Source organism: Hippopotamus amphibius, chromosome 6 (genome assembly GCF_030028045.1).
Source record: "Hippopotamus amphibius kiboko isolate mHipAmp2 chromosome 6, mHipAmp2.hap2, whole genome shotgun sequence".
In the NCBI taxonomy this organism is placed as follows: domain Eukaryota; kingdom Metazoa; phylum Chordata; class Mammalia; order Artiodactyla; family Hippopotamidae; genus Hippopotamus; species Hippopotamus amphibius.
The window spans coordinates 27,854,516-27,873,506 of NC_080191.1; the positions used below are offsets into that span (position 1 = coordinate 27,854,516).

At 37.0% G+C, this 18,991-nt stretch overlaps 1 protein-coding gene across 3 annotated transcripts in view; it reads right to left on the reverse strand.

Annotated features, from left to right (window-relative positions):
- MAN1A1 (mannosidase alpha class 1A member 1) overlaps positions 1–18,991 on the reverse strand; it is a 165,490-nt gene that overhangs the window by 53,819 nt on the left and 92,680 nt on the right. For all 3 annotated transcript variants that reach the window (XM_057739135.1, XM_057739134.1, XM_057739132.1), the window contains exon 6: positions 15,320–15,414. In XM_057739135.1, coding sequence (XP_057595118.1) covers positions 15,320–15,414 — 95 coding nt within the window. The remainder of the gene's footprint in view (positions 1–15,319; positions 15,415–18,991) is intronic.

Genomic DNA, 18,991 nt, shown 5'->3' on the forward strand with positions numbered 1-18,991 from the left:
TCAATGAAATTTAAAAAAAAAAGGTAGAGTTTTGTTGGGGGTAAGGGGGCCCATCTAGGCAAAGGGGCTAAATACTCATGAACATGGGGGTTTGAGAGCACAAGGCCTGTTGAAGAAAAGCCCTATCTCTTGGGAAACTATTAAAGATTCTTGACTAAGGGGAGAAAGTGTGGAGAGCAGAAGGATAATGTTTTGGGAAGACTTTAGCTATAACAGATACATGAATGCAGTCAAATTGGAGAGAAGAGAAACTGGTGGCCTGGAGATTATTTCCAAAGCTATTGCTTCAGACCAGAACTGAACTGACAGGGGCTAGAACCGGGGGATGAAATGAGACTAGGAAAGAAGCCTGGCAGCCAGAGGTGTTAGAAATATTATGGGAATGAAGTACATGGGATCTGATGACAGACTCGCTGTCAGGAAAAGTATTTCAAGATGTCCTCGGGATGAACTTAGGTTACTGGTATCACAAAAGACCAGTCTGAAAGGGACACTGGTTTGGGGATTAAAATAATGCAAAAGACTTTTGACAGGCTAAGTTTAGGAGCTATCTAGCATTCAGCAGGATATAAGGATTGCATTCTGTAATGAGGACTGGGCTAGAGATTTGGATTAAAGGGGGGCTACTGCCACAAATGTAGTACTTAACAATAGAATACCCCGATGTTTCTGTCTAGGAAAGGCTCAGAGGAGAATATCTTAACATCTCTACAGAGTGGGGACGATGAGGTGTGGATAAGTAGGTTGTATGAAAGATGAAGAGAGAAGGACTGACGCCTTGAAGAATCAAGACAAGACAAGAGAGGATGTAAAGGCCTCTCTCACTGCACTGATGGCCTGGCCGCTGTACTAAAGGAAATAGGAAGAGATTGAACCACAGAAAAATGCTTTTACTCTTCCTATACCACTAAGATTCTTAATGAATACAGTTTCAAATTTTGATCACTTTGACATTATCACAAAGATGAAGTAGAGAAGTAACTAAGATGGCAGGAAGGAAGAAAAACTGTTCTAACAAAAAAGCTTTAAAAGAATTCGGGTTGTATATGAAAAGCTTAAAAATATATTCTGTAATTTTTATCAAAGTATCTGTTTTTCAGTTGATCCCATTTGCAAAATAAAATTTTTTTGGCAAAAAAAGAAAAAAAAAGAATTCAAGTTCTTTATTCTAAAGGAGAGGATAAAGGGAAGATTTACATAATCCTAGCTCTTTCATCCAGGTAAGAAAGATGCTATGCACATAATTTTCCATTTTTAACTCTTTAGAAAGGAGATTCTATTTGTTTACATTTATTTTTATCTTTAAATAGTGAAAGTGGGTTTAATAAAAGGTATAGCACTAACTGTAGGGTACTGGTGAAATTTCATTCTGGGAGGTATGTAGAATTCAACCATACCCACCTAAAATACTTTTAATAATCTGGAAGTGCTGAATGATGGATATAGTACAAATAGACAAACATGGTGATAGCCTGTAATGGCAGTAAAATATTAGGACAGTTTTCTCTTGCCTGTTTTTCGGCCAGGGATCAGAAAATTTTAAAGCATAAAATTATTTCTTTTTGTTGTAATTGTTCCAAACTATTTCAAAAGGAAATCTGAATTACCGAATTGGATATTTATGTCCGTGCCAGACTAGATTAAATCAAGTTAATGAAAAATTTTAAATATACATATATTTGGAACTCCTTTGTAGACTACAGAGAGTTGCAGAAGCATAAGGCATTAATATTTGCTTGTCTGGCTGCCTGTAGCTTGTACACTCATAGTTCCTCTTGCTTTCCATTTCCTCCCCTTTGCATCTTTTCCTTTAGGATCAACATAATAATAAATGTATTCTGTAGTACCTTTCGTTTGAAAAGAGACCCTAGGCTTTACTGTCTCTAGAAAAACTTGAAAAGCAAATTTATTATTCTTATAGATCTATAAATTCTAGTTTTTGAAACTTCTTTTTAAAATATAAACATGAAGTCACCACTCTCTTGGTCATAAGCCTCAGAAACACAGATTACCGAATTGGGTAACGTGAAGTCCTTTGAATCTAGCAAAAATTTTGGATACTAGCACTAAATATGGTGTTCATTTTAAAATATCACTCTTCCAGTATAGACTGACACCCTCAGCCATTTTATTGCATACCCAATCAATATTAAAGATTAATGTCTTTAAGCAATTTGTGACCTATTTCATCTTAAAACCAATAACTCACCTAAGAAAAGCTCTTGATCTAATTAACAATTTTTTGAGGCATACTTTCATGGTTGGCCCACTTTAAAGTGGAGAAAATTAATAGCACAAGATTATGTAGTCTTATAATATTTAGATCTAGTTAAAAGTAATTTAGAACTTCCCTTGAAACCAATTTAAAAAATATTCTCAAGAGTAATCTAAACAGGATCAAAGTCCACTTAATATAATAAGACAACATGTCCATTATCAACTGCCAAATGATAAGACATTGGTCCAGGCTTGATAAAGGCAAATGACATTTAGATATTTATTGTTTATGGCAGCAGCCTTTGAAACAGAATGCAAGACTCTTAATTAGAGTGCAGGAAGAAACTATCAAAGCTGCTATTTCTAAATTTTTTATCTAAAAGAAAAAAGCTTCATTAAATTAAATATTCAGATATACACTGCTCCCCTCCCTTGGTACTTATGTAAAAGGTTTCATATAAAAGATACCCAGAGGTTCCTGTAGAGACTACACAATGAGGAAAAGCTGGCAGTGGGATCCTCACTTGTTCTACAGCTTTCAGCGACTTTGGATGTGTTGCGTTTTTGAGCACAAATGTCATTGATTCAGTTAATTTAAAAATCCAAGACCTCTACACAGTAGAAAAATTACAATACCATAACACTTTGTAAAGGGACGGAGAGTGACCAAACAAATATTGTGCACTAAACAGAGATTTTTCTGATTGTCTTGAGGCAAAGTATTTAATTAAGAGTTGACATTTCACAAAGGAAATGTGTCCCTATTTGCTGATGTTTTCTATTACAAGTGGCTGTTTATAGTATGCTACCTACCAGATAATTAAAAAAGAGAAAGAAAGAAAAATAGAAGCAAAGAAATAGAAAGGAAACATGCTTAACCCATTGCTTGAAGATAAAGGTAACAACGTGAGTAAAAAAAATCTGAATTTGAAGGAAACTCTAAGAAAAGATCACTTTAAAATTGAATGTTTATGAAACTATGTGTGAATGTGATTCACCTTTAAAATTCATATCAAACTTGAGAATGGAATTTTCCATCCTGCTTTAAAATCTTCCGAAGGAAGAGTTCCAGAGGTTTTTCTTATTTCCTATTAGTCTGCAAGAAGAAATGCTATCAGGAAAGACTGAAATTTTCTAGCAGAGTTACAAGAATATTCTTTGCATAATTAAAGGATAGGATTCAAAACAAGCATCAAGTTTTAAGAAGATCAGCCAATACCACACTTCTCTCATCTACACAACTTTTTATCTGTACTACCTGCACAAAATTAAAACCAAGTTTTGAAATAAACACAGAACAAGACCTTTGAATCACTTACTGTATCACAAGCATGAAACTGAAATTAAAAGAAAATCATACTGCTCACACAAAATATCATCTACTCTTAATGAAATTGTATTTCCTCATCTATATCTTACCCTTTTACAATTTTATTTTTTGAGTCTTTTAAAATGATCGTGACATATTAATACAGTGGTACATGTATATATATTTTATAAATAAAAATATATGTTCTTGGGTAAGTGCTCAAAAATATTTTACTGATAAAAGAGCAAAAAAGCTTAAAAACCATGGACTGATGGTCCTGTTATAACTGTGCAGTACAAATTCTATCCTGGAACTAGCTACTGTGATTGCATGTAAATAAATGGCTAAAGTGATGCATTTATACAGTGTTAACATTCATTTTTCCTGTTAAATTCAGGAACTATAATTTTTATACCTCATAAGGAATGAAACTGCCACAATTTTAGTCCTTATTTTAGGGTATCCCAGTAATTTAAAAATAAGCCTTCTTCAGCTGGGCAATTCCATTGTGTATGTCCCTTTGTTGTCCCAGATGACGACAATGACTCCGAGGCCTCTATAATGTTTCCCTTGTTTGAGGAAGACTATGGATTCTAAACTGAACACACAGGAGGCGTGTTAGAATTACAGATGTCTCTGTACATATTATACACACAGACATAAACACACACACACAATTCTGTATCCTGGAAAATGTATTCTTCCCTCCTAACTTAAACACGGGTGATATGGGTGGCTACTACAATGATGTCAGGATTCTGAAATTCCATAGTGATCCACTGTTTTGTGTCTAAAAGACCCCCAACTTCTCGAATTTCTAAGGGCCTGTCATAAACATTATTCTTGTAAAACTCATCCTATTTATTAATCTCACTTTAACAAATGAGAAAACCAAGGCTGAGAGAACGAAAATATGTGATCACATTATTTTTTAATGGTTGTATTCAGTAAAACGCAGCATCTTAAACACACAGTTTGATGTATTTTGAGATATACATATATATATATATCTTTGTCACACTATTCTTCAGGTCGTGGAAGCAGGACTTATAGTCCTGTTCTTTCTGTTGCCATTTTCTTACATACTTACAATCAGCAAAGTTACAGGAATTGGCACTGTCAGATATTAAAAAAATTATGGCAAATCTGTAATTCATAATTCACTTATTTTTCCAAAGTCCATCTGCGGGGTGCCAACCAGGGATAAAAAATCACTATGCTGACTGCAGTCTGGGACAGAGAGAGTGGGACAGGACATTCCATAGCTCTCTGAGGAGAGAGGGCACCAACCCAAGGGCACAGGCATAGAAAAGCAGAGGTAAGAGAACACAAGAATGTGTAATAGTTTCACCCAAGGCATATAGATCATTTATAAAATCATATGCTTTAAGGGTCTGGCAAGTACATTTACTGACCTTTGAAATAAATGTACTCATATTTTAAAAGAAAGAAACAAAAAATCCCAGGTCTTTGTGCAATGTGCTCATACATAGCTATTAGGAACGATATCCACCTTAAAACAGCTTATGCAACTTTTACTGTACTTCCAGGGGGTAGAAGAGATTTATGCTTAAATTTTGGAAAACTGCTCACTGATAAAGCCATTATAGTAATTGCACTGGGTCTGTTTATTAATTTGTCACAATTAAGTCAATAAGAGCTTTACTAATGTCCTATTACTTGATTAGTTTTGAAAGTGATTATCTTAAGAACTTGACTTAATTGGAAGCCTCTCAATTTACAAGGTACATTAAACTCTCAGTAGCATCTTAAGATTATTCAACATATGCAGGTCAATTACCACTAATCACTGTTTTGTACAAATGTTCCATAAAAACTATAGCATGACATGACAAAGAGGGAGAGTGAGAGTTAATTAATAATGCCAGACTCCAATTGACATTTCCAGGATAAAAGGGCAACATGAGCATTCATATCAAGTCTTCCTAAAACTGGGTCTGTTACTAAAAATCAGATAATGGAAAGCTAGCAATGCTACACCTTACAGATGAAGATAATTTGTCATGATTGCTAAATCACCAAATTACACTGCCTCTACTCATGCCCAGCTGCACATTAATTTCCAGATTAGTAAATTACAATTAATTCTTACTATTGCTCCATCATTTTTCTTTTTCCAGTTAATAAAAGAGACTGCAATCAATTATTGTTCATCCCAGTTGTCAGAACAGACCAACTACAGCTATTAGTACATAAGCAGGAAACATGCAGTGGTTAATGTACCCACTGAGATTGCGAGGTCTTTAAAAATTATTGGCTGTTTAGCTTAAATATTTTATGTTGACCTTCCAATTCCAACTTAAAGATTCAATGTAGTTAGTTGAATATTTACAATGATTAACAATTATAAGGGCTGAGAAAGTGCCTTGAGACCTAGGCTGATTTTGAAACACCTATTCAAACAATTTCATAACTTTTAAATTAAACTTAATTAGATATTTGAAAGGTCTGCCCCACACTAACAACATGAACCTGGTCTTGAGACTCATCACAGGAAAATCGATTGCTACTTTGTTAAAAACCTGGGACTGTAACTCCTTGAAAAAGATTATTCCACTGCTGACCTGTAAAGGCACTGTATGAATTACGCGTTCTGACTTGTTCCTAATCTAAGTTCTGTACACAGAATACATTTCAAATTGCCAAGGCTGCTTTGCCACCAATTGTGTGAACACAGTGAACAAAGCTGAATCTGTAAAACATTAGTTCTGTGCATTTGAAAATCTTGAGATGAAAGGCACTTTGAGTTTGTTGCATTCAAAAAACTGTAATTGTCCTTAAACAAAATTTTCCTGGGGAGTTAACCACTTAAACGGTGGTGATGCTATGGGGAAAGTCATGGTTATATCTAATGATCCAATCCCATGGATTTTGTACCAAGAATCTATCTGTCAAAAATTGAAGAGTGAGGAAAACCCCTTAAGAGACTTTCACACACCACAAGTCTTTTTTAAGGGTTAAGCAATCCTCTTGGGTTACATTGTCTCTAAATTGCCTACACATCACCTTTGATACATTTCTGCACTTTAATTACCCACTTGCTATAACTGAGCCATAAAGGCAGGACCTTACGAAAATATACAAAAAATATTTTTTCAATGGCTAATCCATGGTTGAGTTAAATAACCAGTTTGCTCCACTCACATGTCACTTTTCTGCCACTGCCCTACCGGAAGTACAGCAAAAGCAGTCTACCGCACATGGAGATTCACAGAGGAAGAGGGTGGGCGGTGTGGAGAAGTTATGAAGACTGTTACAGCCTGTGTTCCGAGACAGATTAGATCTGCTTCTTCCTCCAGGGAACAAAGACACTACAAACCCCATTTACCTAGGTATTAACTTCAATTATGACCAGAGGAGTGGAAAGAAAGGGAACAGTTCATCTCCCCTTAGGTTCTTCAAATTCCTTCTGCCTCACAACGCATAACTAAGAAACAGCAAAGCATCCTCTGCTCAGAACTGCTTGTCCCTTAAGTCTCAATAAAGGAGGCTATACACAAAGTACATTTAAATTAAGTGTTGCCATCCTTGCTGTCCACTTGCAACAAATAAATGCCTTTAGTTTGGTCAAGCTACTGAGTGCCTGGCATGGAGGCAGTGATGGAAGCTTGGTGAGAGGATTAAATGATTCTGAAGAAGCTTAGGTTCCCTCCTCCTCTGGTGGAAGAATAACCTTACCCTCTTTTCATGGGCCATGGCATGCCCTCAGGTACAAAACAGGTGGCCAGCTGCTGTTAATAAAGTCACTTTGCCTGAAGCAACAAGAATGGCTTTATGGGAATAGCTCTTCTTTGTAACAGTTACCCTGAAGTCCTTAATTAAAAATGCCTCTTTTTCTTCTTCTATGCTAAAATGGCCCAAACTTTGCTTTTTAGTTTTACTGGATTAAAAAATACATACTGCAAGGGGAAAAAGGAGATGTAAACTTTTTGGGTAATTAATGTCTGGAATTAGCTGTTTTCCAGAAGAAGCAGCAAACTGCTTAGGTATAAGTGAAAATGTTGGGTAATTATTAACAAAAGTAAATTAATCATAGAAACAGACTCCCTAAACCCCCCACCTCCAACCCATGGATGTTTGGAGTTGGCTTCCTCTCTAAGCAGCTCCAAGATTTAAGAATCTAAGCAGCTTGGATGTCTCAGTCATTTCTTCTATTACAATGGTTCTCAAAGTGTGATCCTTGGACCAGAAGCATCAATCAGCCTCTGAATCAGCTGGGAATGTGGTAAGAAATGCAAATTATCAAGCCTGACCAAAAATCTGCCCAATCAGAAACTCCGTGGGTGGGGCCCAGCAGTATGTTTTAACAAGCTCTCTAGGCAGTTCTTACATACTCTAACGGTTGGGAACCGTTGTTCTACTAAAGCTGGGTATTTTCAAATCAATTGCCTAATATATTGCTATATTTCAATAATTAAACTGACCATCAATGGGGAGGGAAAAGTTTTCAAAGGTAACTGTGAAGAGAAATGCAGCTAACCTTAGGATAAAAATACTAGACTTAACAGCAGTGATTCTCAACCCTAGATGAATACTGGAATGGCTGAAAGGGCTTAAAGAATGCCAGGATCTTACTCCAAGCCAAATGCAACAGACTGGAGTAGAGAGGCAGCGATGGTATTTAAGAAATGCACCAGTTATTCTAAAAGCGCTGGGAAGGCTGAGAATCACTGATAGAAAGTAATCACAGCAGTCATACTCTTAATAGAAGTAGGACAGCCTAAGAACTAGAAAATAGGGCTAGGCGGATATTTCTAGCAAGAATATATATACACATTTTCATAGACTAGGTTTGTGTCATATTAATTAAGCACTAGCTGGCATGCCCGACTTAGGAAAATAACATTACATTTTATTGCCTCACACTCTTCTTAAACGTCATGGGTGGAACAGTTCTTATTTCTAGAAGAGATAATTCACCAGTAAATATAATTTGAGAGAGGAATCTGTTTTGACCCTACAGGCTGATTCCAAAATAATTAAAAAAATAATATATGTTGGAGCATGAAGCCAGCACAGTCCTGCGTGGACTATGGGGATCCAGTCTCTCCACACGTCTAGCTGGGTCTACTAACATCATCTCCCTTCCTGACAGAGGAAAATGGGACTGAGTCTGAAAATGGATCAGGAGCACTGAATGGCTTAAAAACTGAAGATTACCACACAAAGGCATCAAAACCAAGTCAGTTTTAGCTACGTCCTCTTTTATTGTTTTATACACACACACACACACACTCTTTCATAATGAAAATTGAGCACAAGACCATAAATTAATAATAATTCCAATTTACATTTATTTCATAGCACTTTGCAATGATTAATCTTCTTTTATATATTAATTCATTCGATTTCCACAAAAAAGCCTTATGAGGCCATCAGGATAGATACTATCATTGTTGTTATTTCAATTTTACTTACGAGAAGACAAACTTAATTAAGTGAATTATCCAAGGCCAAGAGCTATATTGACAATGTTAATAAGTAGCAGCTTTAACTATGGTAATAACATTTTGATGTCTGATACTAGTAATTTTGAGCATGTCAATTTTAAAGCCTCAAAGTATATTTTTCTTAATTTCCAGAGGAGTACAAATGGCTAAATGAATTCAAATAAAGAGGGAACACCCAATATAATAAAATATCCAATCAGAAAAAATAAACACACAAAGCAGTTTCACTTAAAATACTTGGAAAGACTGTAACTTCTTTTTTACTTTTCTAGAGTTGGTAGAACTTACCTTTGAATTCTTAGCAGATCCGTAAAACACATAAAGAAAAGATAAACTATAAGATGCAGCTCTGATTTTATTCTTGGGCTATATAACTGCTAAAGAACATTTTCAGGATAACTAAGCACTGTTTTGCCTCTGAGAATATTAGCAAATCATTAAATAAGTTTGATCTGCTCACGTCAGAAAATTTGTTTCTTGATATCTTTTAAGTTATTCTTATGATGTTACAGTATAGAATCATATTCTGCTTCATTTTATTTTTATTTATTTATTTATTTATTTATTATTTTTTGGGGGGTACACCAAGTTCAATCATTTTATACACATTTCCCCATATTCCCTCCCTCCCTCAGCTCCCCCCCCACCCTCCCCGCCCCAGTCCTCTAAGGCATCTTCCATTCTCGAGTTGGACTCCCTTTGTTATACAGCAACTTCCCACTGGCTATCTATTTTACAGTTGGTAGTATATATATGTCTGTGCTACTCTCTCGCTTCGTCTCAGCTTCCCCTTCACCCCCCGCCCCCCCCAAACCTCCTGCTTCATTTTAAAATACACCTCTTTCAAATCTGAAACCAGGTACTTTAAAAGATGATTAGCAGATTTAAAAATGTAGAAGTTTATATTTCAACTATCAAGTAAAAACAGGGAGATATATGGAAAATACTTTTTAAAATATTTAACCTAATTAGATTGTCTTTCATAGTTCGTGTCAATTAAAACTCACCAGGTATAATTTAATATTCAAGCATTTTACACCACCAAAGTATTAAGAAACCCAAAAAGGGGGTCTGTTGCAGTATACTTACTACATGCTTCATACAGGACGTTTCACCATTAGAAAACATTAAGCTATGTACTATTCTTAATTAAGGCCCCATTTCAGTTAAAGTGAAGCAATTTGCAATTTAATTATAATACACACTGCAACGTAACTAATGACATAGTATGCATGTGTGTTGGACAATTAGAGTAGCAGTAAATAAAGCTTTACAAAGCAGGAAATAAAAACAGGTGAGGGAGTTGTGGCTCATTCACGGCCTTGCTTACTAAGGAGAGCCGAAACAGATCAGTCACTTCCCAGCATGCTCCTGGATGTGCACATGCTGTAGACAGATCCACTAACATAATAGAACCACCAGGCAAGTGTCAGTTCAGAGAAACTCACAAAGAGAAACAAGCGATAAAACAGTATAAGCTAAAACTAACTCACAGTCAAGACAGAATCATTATTAGGAATGTCCAGACTATGTGCCCTGTGATGTAAATGAGTAATGGGAATATTAACCATATTATTTTAAATTAGGAACATATTTTAAAAAACTCCAAACTAGCACAATTTATTCTACTTAGGCTTAAATTATATCTAGAAATATGGAAATGGTGAAATGTTTGATTTTACAAACCACAGAAGTGATTTTTCTTCTTTAGGTTGGAGAAAAAAAATGCATAGGGTCTCTTGCTAATAGTAGTAACAAGATGAGACATCAAATTTTAACACTTTCACATCAGAGAAATTGAGTTCTACCAAAATCTAATCTGTTAAAAAGGCACTGTTTTCATTTTAGTGGAGGTGTTATGTAACTTACGCATTTTCATTCTACTGTCCTATTGGTGAAGCAAGCATGTTGTTCTAATCAGGTACTGTGTATAACACCCAGATGTTTGTTCAATCAAATTACCACTTGCTGGACTTCCTAGGTGGTGCAGTGGTAAAGAATCCACCTGCCAATGCAGGGGACATGGGTTTGAGCCCTGCCCTGGGAAGATTCCACATGCCACGGAGCAACTAAGCCCGCGTGCCACAATATTGAGCCTGTGCTCTAGAGCCCATGAGCCACAGCTACTGAGCCCATGTGCCACAACTATTGAAGCTCACGTGCCTAGGGCCTGTGCTCCACAGCAAGAGAAGCCACTACAATGAGGAGCCTGCACACCACAATGAAGAGTAGCCCCCGCTCGCAGCAACTAGAGAAAGCCGGTGTGCAGCAACGAAGGCCCAATGCAGCCAATAAATAAATTAAATAAATAAATTAATTAAAAAAAATTACCACTTGCTATCAACTCATAATTTCAATTAACTTACAACTTAATATAACATCTCCTGAATTGAGAATTTATTATATATGTAGCAGAAGAGATAATTATAACATTTTTTTCTGAACAGATTTTGGGACAGACTTTCTAATGTAGGATATGAGTAAATTATTTAGGTTCTCTGCTATTCTCAGTTTGCACAAATACTGAAATCTAATTTGGCTTATTGGTGTTTTGGCTCCAAATACATAAACCTCCCCAATTCAAAATTCTGTCTGCTTTCAGTTCAACCGGGTGAGTATTTATTATCTCTCCTTGGCATAGCCTACCTTACATTTGTCAATCACATGACTGAGTATAACATATAAAATATATATTCTGCTTTACCAACCAGGCTGTAAATATGAATACCTTGAGAGAAAGACCATGTCTGTTCTCTTTGTAAATAAAGTAAAAAGAAGCAGAAAATCTTTCCAGGACCTAGCATAGAATCTTCATCACAGCAGGGACTAAAATAAATGCTTATTTTTTTAACAAAGAAAAGGTAAAGAAACCAATTATCTTTAGGCAAAAACCTGAATACTAGAGGAATGTGAACAGATAATACCAGTAAGTTCACATTTTTGTTAACATATAGGTGTTGGCAAAGAGTAACCTCCATAACTATTTTCAAAATTGAGACGGAAGAGCAGAATTATGATATCACAGACAGCATATTGTGCCTCTCCCATCATAATTACTGCCAAGAGTTTCAAAGCCAGTCAACAGTGAATATGCAGCTATTCTAAAAAGCATCCTCGAGCACTTTTTTCTCTTGGGCATTCTTTTATAGATACTCCCTTATTCTGAGAAGGTAATTAAAATATAATTTTTGCCAGACACATTTTTCCCCATCTCCTTTGAAACTTCCACTGGTGAAACGCTTCAAAAAACTAAAAAATAAGCTCCATGCCAGCTGTCCCTTGTCCCCTGGCCCATGCTCTGAAAATACAGAGATTCAGAGAAAACAGTATATATGTACAGGTTGACATCAACAGCACACCCTGAAATCTAATTACTGCAGTTAAATATGAAATGCTGTTTTCGTCCCTAGAGAAAATTCTTCAAGATGATAAATCAGCTTCACAGCTAGAAGGGGAAAGGATTCCATGAACGTACTTGATTGGGCAAAGGGTTAGGATGAATTTTAGTAGGTTGATATTACTATTAATTTTGCCAAGGCTTATTGTATAAATTTGGGTAAGCCACTGCTATTTAGTAAATGGGGTTGAGAGTGGATAAACTGTATAATAAAAAATTCATACAGGTTGCCAGGAAGAAGTTAAAAGTGTTCCTGTAAATTGTAAAATGGTCATCTAATTTCCTCTAGTTTAACGTGAACATCAGAGAACACATAAATGAAATGGCACATTATTTTTGAGCCAAAATAATTTTCCTGTAATATCTGAAATTAAACAAAAGTTCTAACGTAAAATAGTATAAAATACTGTAAATTCAAAATAAGGTCTCACGAAAAAGTTCAAACTGAATAGTTTTTAGAAGTACTCCTTTCTGTACTGAAAAATGTCTCCACTGCACACAAAGGATAGATTTAACTAAGGAAAAAATCCTCTTGGCTGTAAAAAATAAACACTACGTTAAATATGCTTTAAAACAATCTAATTTCTTATGATGATTTCAAGAGATGTAAAATTAATTAAATGCTAACAGCACCTTACAATAATTGACTGAACTTTTGCAAAGATGTAAGTCCATGTCTCTATTAGTTTTCGGAGGCCTTAATCTAATTCCATTATCTTCCAGGAAGCAATAAGAACTAGCTCCACAGCATCTTAGAGTAGAAGGTTGGAGTGATCATTCACTCCAGTATTTTAAACCTGGGGCCCTTAGGTCCTAGGTGGACTCCTATGGTACTGTTAGCTTTTGGAAACTGAGTAAAAGTATGTGTCCTCAAAATATGTGTTTTATGAGGAGAGGGCCATGTTTCATCAGAATTTCAAAGTGGACTGTGAACCTGAAAAGGTTTACAAGAAAACTAGTGAAGTAGCCTAACTTCCAGTTTACTAATAAGCCCGAAGAGTTAAAATGATTGCTCTAAAGACAAAGCTAGAATAGCTATAAATTACCTAGAATACGTCTCTTGATAACCAATTAACTCACTGTACTATTATGCCTATGTCATTCTTCTCAGAGGGTAAGTAGGAAAAATAGATGTTAACAGTGCACAATGTTTTTGTAACGATCTTATTTCAAGTAACAGAGAAGTTTCTAAGTCAGAATACTATCTATAAATACAAAGTCTGAAGATATGGAACGTAATATAGGTGATCTACATGAGCCAAATAAAAAACTCACGGATTTCCAAATACGATGCTGCCTCCAAAGCCAAGCATATATACCCACTTTCACCTGAAGACACTACAGCGCGTGCCATGATCTCCAAGCCGACAGAGAAAGACATAGAAGCCCAAAGGGAAGAATGGATCCTGAGCTATCACATCACATAATAGAGAACTACCTCAATTTAACACGACCCAGGGGTATGAACTCTCCCCGCCTCACTGCCTCAACACCCCTGCCTCTGCCCCCAAACACACACACGCGCACACACACAGAGACACATACACGCATGAACTTACAGACAGGTATAGGGTGATTGCAAAGGTACAGATATGTAACATACACACAAAAACAAAGCATGAAATTTAACTGATTAGCCAATTAATTTCATGATTTTTCATGATTAATTTTAGGAAGGAATGTCACTAAAGTAAATAAGAAGAAATGTGTGTGAATCCTCCCAAGTCACCCTGTGCATCCTCTTTTTTTTTTTAATTTTATTTATTTATTTATTATTTTGGGGGGTACACCAAGTTGTGCATCCTCTTGACACTTTTAAAACCAGAAAGCTGTTTAACTTGTGCCTAAATTAATGGGTGTATAAACAGCTAAGTATGGGGCTGGCCAAAAAGTTCGTTTGGGTTTTTCATAAGCACTTAAGAAAAACCCCAATGAACTTTTTGGCTAACCCAATACATACTCTAGTTCTACTATTTATATACAGTATGATGTTAGGCAAATGACATAACCTCTTTTGTGACTCAAGTTCCTGATTAGTAAAATGGAGATAACAACAGGACTGACCTTATCGGGTTGTTGTGAGGATTAAGTGTGGTAACATGTGTAAAGTACCTAGAACAAAGCTTCGTATTCTATGATGATAAAATAGCTGTCATCATATCACCATCATCACAAAGAGACATCTATGAAATTAATTACTTATGAGGAAGAAGGAGTTAAGAAGGAAGCTTAAGATAAAATTGTTTATTAACAAAATGCTCAAGCTATCATGAAAATTCAAACTACTTCCCGGGAGAATGTGAGAAAGTCTGTTTAGCCCAGGTGTTTCCTGCAGCCCCATTCCTGCGGACTTGGCATGCCAGGGATCCCCACCCCCACCCGAATGGGATGAGAAGGATGGCTTGATCTGGGTCAATGCAGCAGCTCCCCTCCCTCCTTACAACTGTGGGTGAGCAGCCCCAGGTGCTCCCAGTCTCAGTTACACCAGGTAGTCGCGTGTAAGACCTGATTAGTCTAAATGTTGTATCTCTGCAATATCTCTGACCAGCAGCTTAACTGAAAGAAGTGATCTCAGGAATTGGCTTCTTTGAAAGTGAAATGCTTTGATGACAATGTTAAAGATAATGGGACGATCTTGGAATTTATGAAGAGACAGTATCATTGATTTAACGCCATCATGAAACAGTGTGAAAACCTCGAATCATGTCTTGTGTGGATGACTCTTGGGGTCACTCGATCCCATGATGGGAACCCATGGAACGCTGAGAAATACTAATCACTTGCAACACAAGGACAGACACCAAGACTCCCAATGGTTTCAGTCACCAACATCATTCAAATAATTATGCACCCGGTGTCTATTTATTAGACCACAATCTTGAATATGTCAACTTAAAACATGTTGTCGAAAATGAAGAGTTTTACCTTTTTATATTCAGCAATGCCCAAGGTATTCCAGAGGGAGTATGAAATGCAGGTAGCAATTTTACCCCAAGTTCCACTGCTTTCTTTCGAAATATCTGAAAAGTTAAACAGTTAAGTAAGCTACTGTTGTAAGAACAACAAAATGTGCTATTCTACTATCTCACACAGAGCATGTTTCTACTTAAAAATTTTTTTATATGAAAAAATAAAAGTTTCCCAAATTAACAGAACTACCTAGGAAAGTAAGAACGGTCTAGGGGCCAGTGTGCTGTGGGATATTTATTACCAATCTTGGTTGCACATTAGAATCACGCAGGGAGACCTGAATAATACTTGGTAGCACTTCTGAGATTCTAATCTCTATGGTTTGGGGCTCCCAGATCAGAATTTTTTTTAAAGCACCACAGGTGATGTCAAGTGATTCCAATGTGCAAAGCCAGGGGGAGGACCACTGTTGCTGGTGAGTAAGTCTTGGACTGAAAATCAGGGGCTCTGGTCCTATTCTGGCTCCACTTATTTACTAGGGCACAGAGAAAGGAGAAGTTGTAAAAAGACATATTACAAGTAATCTATACGTCCTCTCAGCCCTTTGCAGTTTTAACTTTCTCTTATGTTAAGTGGAGGTGATAGGGAAGATACAAAGTTAAATTAGATACAAATTCTGCCCAGAATTTAATAAAGAAGGCAATGTATGGACAGAAATACCTGGAACACAGATAAAATGAGAGCCTGACATAAAATCATCTAAGAGTTCAGATGAGTTCAGTACGGCTGTATGGTGGAGATGGCATTTAGATGAGGATTGTATGCAGCATGTAATGGGGGTTCATGATACTAGAGACAGGCTGAGGCGTGGGAAGTGTAACGTACAGACACTGGCAAGTGGGGGCCTGAAGAAGAAATGGGAAAGGGTCAGCTTCCCTGTCCATAAAAGGGGTGAATACTGGTAAACAATGTCAGATATGCAGAGCATGGACCCAAATCATGAAGGGTCATAAATGTAAGGCTAAGAATTTTATCCTGTTAAAAAGGAAAAATACTGACAGTTTTCGAGCAGCCAGTTCACTTGAGCAGAACTGTGCTTTAGGAAGATTAATTAGATCCATTTACAGCTTTATGTCCAAAGAAAAGCACTGAGTTAATTTATTCACTGAAGGAAGGACTGCTACAGCTTTCCCTGTTACAGGTGCGACAGCAAGCTGGTGCCTTTGTCCCTTCTTCCTGCCATACTGTACGACTGCGCGTGGTGGGCTGGGAACTTACTATTTCCTTCTGCCTCTTCCTCATACAAGGGAGATGTGAGAAAGGCTTGGGGGAACCCTGAAAAGCATGGAGAATGAAAGCAGAGTCCTCTCCCAGCAAGGGAAAGCATTCGTTAAAGCCAATGTCAAAGAAGCCTTGTGTGGCTTCTCCAGAGGGAAGGGTAGCAGTCCATAACTCCTGCTCTAAGACCCAACACTCCTCCGCCCCCAACACACACACACTGGGGCTTTTGGACTGAGGAGAATCCAGTATTGACGCTGTTTCTGAAACTCTACTCTTTTGGAATCTAACTTTTACTTTGTAATGAAAGTTGAGAAAATAATGAGTTTTAATGTAAGAATTCAGTTGACAGTCTATTTACATAAACTAGCATTCCTGGAATACGAATGAGAACACAGACATTTGTAGGATGTAAGGTGCTAAAAAACAGAGGTACCATTTTTTCCCCACAAATTATTATAACTCTCTTCAAAGTGGACAATTTCCTGTTTCAACAACTAATAGTGAATGGAAGAAGAGGAGAAAGAAAATAAGCCAAAAGGTATATTCTTCCTTTCCTGTCTCTGTCTTAGCCTAGAGAATTCCAAGTTCTCTTCTGCTGTAGGGGATTATCCAATCACTGCTCAGCCATCTGCTGACTTTCTAGTTTCCACCCAACTTTTAAAACTGTTAATTAAGTAACTCCTGTTCAAGAAACTTACATAAGAGGGAAGTCAGACTTGTAATTAAAACACCATCATGAAAAAAACAAAAAACAAAAAACACCATCATGGATAGTATAGCCATATGGCATGGGAGTTAAGGGCTCAGGCTTTGAAAACACAATGTCTGTACTGGAATCTCAGCTCCACTTCTTCAAATTGGGTAATCTTGCGCAAATTGCTTCATCTACCTGTGCCTAAACGTCCTCATCTGTAAAATGGGGATAATAACAGCATTTGCTATTTTAAAAGTTATGGAAAGAAATGAATGAATGATTATATTTAAAGACCTTAGGACACAGTCATCGCTCTAAAAGGTTAGTGATAGCTCTTATGGTGAAATGATAAGGGTATTTCCCCAAGAACGTTCCCTGTTTGCGGCTTGACATTCTGTCTAGTCTTTAATGCAGCCATTGTTTTGGTATGTTCCACTTGGGGTCTCTGTGTGTGTGTGCGTGCATGCCTCCCCCACCCCCAGACACACACGCTTCATCAAAAGCATTCATTCTCAAGAACTAAGCCTTCAGTTCCCATCACTGCATTCCCAAATTCAACTTTCCATTTTGGCTCTAGCTCTGCACGTCGAGAGAGCATGCATTTTGACTTTTGATTTCTCTCTTCAGTTACTAAGCATCAACATGAAAGTTCTTGGCAACATCTCATATACAGCCCCATTCCCTTTCTGTGATATGAGCATAAGTCCCTATTCTCATCACCAGGTACAAGGAAGGGCATGACAGCAAAGAAGGCCCTCCTACCTAGTCTCCATTCTCAGGATTTCCCCTTCCGTCTCCATTAATCTGTATCTATATTACCCAATTTCTCTTTTTACCATACAGCTTTCTTATTCAAGAAAGCATAATGATTCCCTCTGTTGTATAAAACGTCAAGTCAAAATGATCCACTGACTTTTCAATGACCTCTATGAATCAAACCATCTATTATCTTCTGTTTTTTCAAAGACCATCCTGGCTCCAGCTTGAGTCTTCAGGGTCTCAAGTACTCATTCAAGTTCAGTCTACCTTGTCTCTTTCTAAAAAAATGTTTTCCCCCTCAGATCTATTGAGATATAATTGACATACAACATTGTGTAAGTTTAAGGTGTAACACATGATGATTTGATACATGTAGATATTGTGAAATGATTACCACAATAAGGTCAGTTAGTACTTCCATCTTCTTGCATAATTACCTTCTGTGTGCGTGTATCATGCCATCTCAGTATGCTTATTCACATAGTTCTCTCATCTGAGACAGGCTGTTCTGCCTCCTGTTGGCCAATCCAGATTCACCCATTCTCCAAGGCCCAGGTCAAGTCCCAACTCCAGGTCAAGATCTTTATCTTCTGTGAACTTCTACACTGACAACTGGCATCACACAATTTGATTACAGAAGGCAAGATACAGACCTTTAATGTTTTCTGTGTTACTCTCTTGTATTCTCAAATAATTTTCTTTTCTTTAAATGTAGAGAAAAAAAAAAATCTCCATTTCTCCTTCACTGCCTATTACACATATCCAACCCAAATTTGGTCATTTTGCATTAAATTTATTGATATCACCACAGTATTCCTATGAGTGGTAGGTGGGAAGATATTTATACTCTCAGTTAACAAATGGGAAGGAAACAGCCACCCTTCCCATCTCGAGGTTTTGCCTTTGTTGTTTCCTCCGGCTGCAGGGCCCGTTTCCTAGCTGTTTGCATGCCT